At 43.2% G+C, this 4980-nt stretch overlaps 1 protein-coding gene across 1 annotated transcript in view; it reads right to left on the bottom strand.

The window, feature by feature from the left end:
- Positions 1–655: 655 nt before the first annotated feature.
- The window catches only part of BBX (bobby sox homolog (Drosophila)), a 59777-nt gene continuing 55452 nt past the window's right edge, over positions 656–4980 (bottom strand). Inside the window, exons 13-14 of the mRNA XM_009886433.1 lie at positions 3986–4178; positions 656–1154 (exon numbers count right to left, since the gene is read on the bottom strand). Coding sequence (XP_009884735.1) covers positions 1067–1154; positions 3986–4178 — 281 coding nt within the window. The 3' untranslated portion in view covers positions 656–1066. The remainder of the gene's footprint in view (positions 1155–3985; positions 4179–4980) is intronic.

Here is a 4980-nt window from a genome sequence, read left to right as displayed (position 1 = left end):
CAACACAAACTGTAATTGGCCCTTTACGCAAATTCTGAAGCCGATTTGGACTGTGCATAGTAACTACAACAATGCCAGTGTCTGCAAAATGTAAAAGGTATGTGTATCGGTGTACATGTATATCGAAAAGTCACGGTTTTCGATTTTTTAGAACGGTGAAATAATACTAAGGTCACTTTTGAAAAACGCATTTGCAGTACTTTTTGTTACAGGAAAGTTTCAGCAAGTTGCTCAGATATCTATGCAAAAATAAAGGAACCCTCCAAGGCATGAAAGACGTCAATTATCATCAGTATTTTCTTTTCCATACACCACTCCTTTTTCTAATGCACATCATCCTGGTTATTCAAAGCTAAATTAAAAAGAAACAAACCCAAACATAGCTTGTCAGAATTTTTGCCAGTAAACTCTACCACTCTGGTGGCAAATATAAAAGTGCAGAACATCTGGACCACATGGCTGCCCAAACACCGCTAACAATGGTACATCTGTCCAGGCTGCCTTGAGTTCTCTGGAACAGGTTTTAAATTCATTCTACAATATAAACGTAGGCATAACCTATTAATATAAACCATCTTAGAACTTAAATCTTCATGTACAAAAATGACTAAGAATATCTAATAATAACTAGTGCAGTGCGTCAGTGTTTTTGTTGTTGTTTTTTTTTTTTCATTTTAATTTAGAATAACTAGGTATTATACGAAACTAGTTGCCGTACTCTCTGGTTGGTAAAAGAGATGCTGTGTGAGCTAACAGTAAAGGCAGCCTTTTTCACACCAACCACCTATTTACTGTTTAAAAGCCTTCAATAGAAAGCAAGCTCTGGGATCATTCCATTTCTGTTCATTAATAGACAATTAATATCACCTTCCTACATACTGGGTTCCGATTTGAGGACCTGGCCCAAATTGCTAACGTCTGGCTTCCAGTGAATTCTGGGCCACTCAGAGCAATAAACACTTGCTTGCAGTCTATAGTTTCCATCATATGGACTGACTAGCTTCCCTTGGTAAAGACAAGGCTAGGATATTAGGTAAAGCACAATGTTTTACAATAAAGTGGAGCTTCACTGGTCAGCGCAGGAAATAAGCACTGGAGCCTGAGACATTTCATTTGGCTGTCCATCATGTGGGAGAGGTGTGGCCCTCTGACTTCTGCAAAAGAAGAAAAGAAAAGCCACCCATCATTATTTGGAGCACGGGAGGTGCTTTTATCAGACCACAAAGGGCGGAAAGCAGCACGTGATATGGTTTGACATCTGACATTACAGCACCGTAACTCCCTGCTGCTTCAGATGCCCACACACTGCTGCTACACGCTCTTTTCAGAGGTATTCCTGCAACAGTAACACAATATCCTGAGGACAACCTGCAACACAATACAAAGTCAGGCAAAACCAAGACGTGATGGTATCTGACTACAGAAAACAAAATGCACGGCTGAAGAGTAAGTTAAGAGCGCACAAGTGCTGTTATTCGTTTTGTGAGGGAGTGGCTTCAGCCCTCAGAGCTCACGTGTGGCAAAAGAAGGTAAATGCACAGAGGCATATATCACGTTAATGCAAGTCCGTAGCCAGCTTTTAAGCAATATGGAAATACACTCATCGGCAGAGTCGTGCTCTGGGCTTACTCCAAGTTTCATGACTTAACACTTCATCAGCCCAGCACAACATCTCTTTCATTACTACAGCTGTGTTAATTTACAAATGATCCCCTGGCACAGGGGATCATAAAAATAAACTGCTCCAGAATTATGTGCTGGAAATCAACATCAATCACTGTAGCAGATGGACTTGGGAGAGCTCCTTTGCAGCTTGCCTTTTAAAATACATACACAAAGCGCGTCACCGCCTGTTATCTAATCTCACAAGTCAGGTTCTATTTTTGTTACAGCATGTGTCGTTTGCAGCAGTGAAAATCTGGGGCCCGCTTCTTATTTACACAAGGGCCACTCTACCTCACTCCAGCGCAGGTAAGACCCCAGAAGGAATGGAGGTACCAACGTGCTTTGTAGAACCGGAGTGCGACGAAGCGGCCTCGGCACAAAACGCAGCTCAGACTCACAGCGCTCACGCGGGACATGAACAAGGTTAATAAAGCTAAACAGAAGCCTTCAAATGAAAACCACGCCGCCACTTCCAGACAAGCTCTAATTACAGTTAAAAAGGAGTTTGGCTTCCGAGGCCCACGGCTCTGTGAAATTATTTCATAATTAAATTCAGACACTGAAGAAACACATCAAGCAAACCTCTAATGCTGTTCTTCTCATTTCTGGCTATTTGCAAACAAAGAAGTGAGTTGCAAAAGATAACAAACAGTTGACAGAACAGAGAACAGAGAAGCATCTAGCCCATCAGATTTAGGTTTCTGTTTTGACTTCTGTTTGCCAAGTCTGCCAGAGACATGGCTAAGTTTCTACTGGGAAGGAGTCCTCCCCTGTTGTCATTTACCCTCGTGGTAATTACAAGCTGGAATTTGCAACAGCTGCTGGACATTTGCCAGTTTGGTGTTTTCAGGCTTCATGGAAGGTGCTGCATTGCTCTAGCTGCATGATTCTATGACAAAAGGTGGGAGTAAGAAAGAGAGACCCAAACAGAAGGCTATGTCAAACATTAGCTCACAACAGGAACAAGAATAGGACAAGAACTCTTAGAGGAACAAAGAGGGAAAAACCACAGTAAAGCGAATCCTGTTGCTCTTGTGGAATTCTGGTCAGTGTTAATGGAAATCAATGAAACCACAAGGGTGTGAGTGAGAGCAGAGCTTAGCACAGCACTTCCCCAAGTCTCGCTTTGTGGCTTCTGACCACAGAAGACGACAGAAACGAGTTCAGACTTTTGCTGCCTCGATAGCAGACACTTGTTTTGCAGTGCTGGGAGGAAAGGCCAGGCTGACTGCACTGTGAAAACACTTCTCACCGAAAACAATACTGCTTAAGCAAGACAACAGCTTCTGCAGAGAAGAGCTAGCAGGCTGGGTTCGGCTGACTTTGTTTTTTGTAGGGCCCCTGAGCTTCTAAAAGGCCTTTCAATGTTTTATGCACAGCCTGAACACGTAGGACTGGGTTGGCTGATGGGGGCCACAAGATCAACACTAAACTGAGGTTGTGAATGGTTTCATCAACAGCGGCCTTGTGGAGTTTCTCCGGCAGCCACAATTTGTCAAATGCCATTTGCAGAGGCTGTCATGGTTTCAAACTGGCCCAGCACTTCCCCACTGACTTTCCACTGCAGGAAAGGATAGGGTTTCATCTCCCTTACGCTGCAGCATCAAAGAACAACACTGGATAATTAAGAGCCAAGGAGGACTTGCTGTCCTTGGTGTCCTCCTATCACAGGTCTAGTATGCAGGATCTGACCATGCAACTGATCCAACAGCTCTATGTAACCTGCACATTCTCCACCTTATCTGTGTGAACGGTCTACTCAGTAACTGAGAGGACCAACCCAAACTAATGTGGCTTTCCATCACCCAGAGTTCTTTTGCCCATGCCATTCTGCAGACGCTTTGCCTCCTGCATAGCAAAGCACAAGAGTCAAAATAACAAGTTAGTTTCCTTCAGCTATGTTCAGCATAAAAACTTCAGCTGAAGTTTTATGAAATTCTCTTGACAGTCTTAGGCCACTGAAAAATAAAAATCAGCATGCGATAGCTATTTAAGTCTGCTATTATCTGACAAATGGCATCTGATAATTAGAAACCCTCAATCATTAGGATCTCGAGGAGCATATGAACCTGTTAATATACAAAAATGGGTAGGTAACCTTACCAGGGAGGATCATTTTACAGACTACTGAAATAGATTACATTGTCATTTACATGAAGACTTAGCACTACTAAGCAAGTTGTGTAAACCAGGCATTCAAAGAAATCTGTGGAAGAGGAAACACAGGCCAAATTAAACAGTCTGCAATTCACATGCTTTCTGAACAAGCTGGCAGCCGCATACTATTCGCTTAGACAACAAGGGGAAAAGCAAGCCATACCTGTGTACATTTTCCATGGCTGCTACTTCTGCCAGAGCAGCTAAGCTAAAAAATGCAGACACCGCTGGCATATCTGATGTAATACTATGATTTTCTTCTGTCTCTGCATTTCTGGAGCATTCGCTGTTGCAATCTGTTTCTGCACTTGATGTTTTCTGAAGAATGCTTTGTGGCAGCTCTTTTGGCTTCTCCTCTGCAATAAAAGAAAGTTAAGCTTGCAAATTTAGCCCTTAAATTCACAGCAGCCCATCAATACACTGACTAGTCTGGTGTTAACAGGATCTTTACCTTTAGGACTTTGATTTTGCAAGTGTAATTCGATTCACGCTGCAACTTCTTCTGACCCAAGCTACTGGCAGAAGAACAGTACTAAAGGTTTATGAAGCAGTTTACTGATTCTGCATTCAACAGAGTGTGATCTTTTAGGTCAAGTAAGAGGGCTTTTGTGCACGTTTTAGATACAGAAGTCCTGAAAGATTATCTTAACTGCAGAGGACTCCTGCAAAGACTGTGGCATTGACTGTCATATTATGGAATTCATTTTTACATCCTATAACTAGCTGCAGTGTCATTTCTTTGAGGGAGTGGAAACAAATTATGAATGAAGAAAAGAAGGCATTCAGTAACTCTGCCTTCTTTGTGGTGGAAGACACAGAGAAGGCAGAGTTACTGAATGCCTTCTTTTCTTCGGTCTTCACTGCTAAAGCTGTCCCTCATGAATCCCATACCCTGGAGGCAAGGGGGAAGGTCTGGAGGGAGGAAGATTTCCCCTCAGTTGAGGAGGACCAGGTCAGAGACCACTTGGCCAAGCTGGACATCCATAAGTCCATGGGCCCTGATGGGATCCACCCGCGAGTGCTGAGAGAGCTGGCAGATGTTATTGCTACACCACTCTCCATCATCTTTGAAAGGTCATGGGGAACAGGAGAGGTGCCTGAGGACTGGAGAAAGGCCGACATCTCTCCAATCTTCAAAAAAGGAAAGAAGGAGGACCC

This window comes from Charadrius vociferus, unplaced genomic scaffold, assembly GCF_000708025.1.
Source record: "Charadrius vociferus isolate BGI_N301 unplaced genomic scaffold, ASM70802v2 scaffold496, whole genome shotgun sequence".
NCBI lineage: Eukaryota > Metazoa > Chordata > Aves > Charadriiformes > Charadriidae > Charadrius > Charadrius vociferus.
The sequence above is the reverse complement of the archived record's forward strand: the minus strand, read 5'-3'. Positions and strand labels throughout refer to the sequence as shown.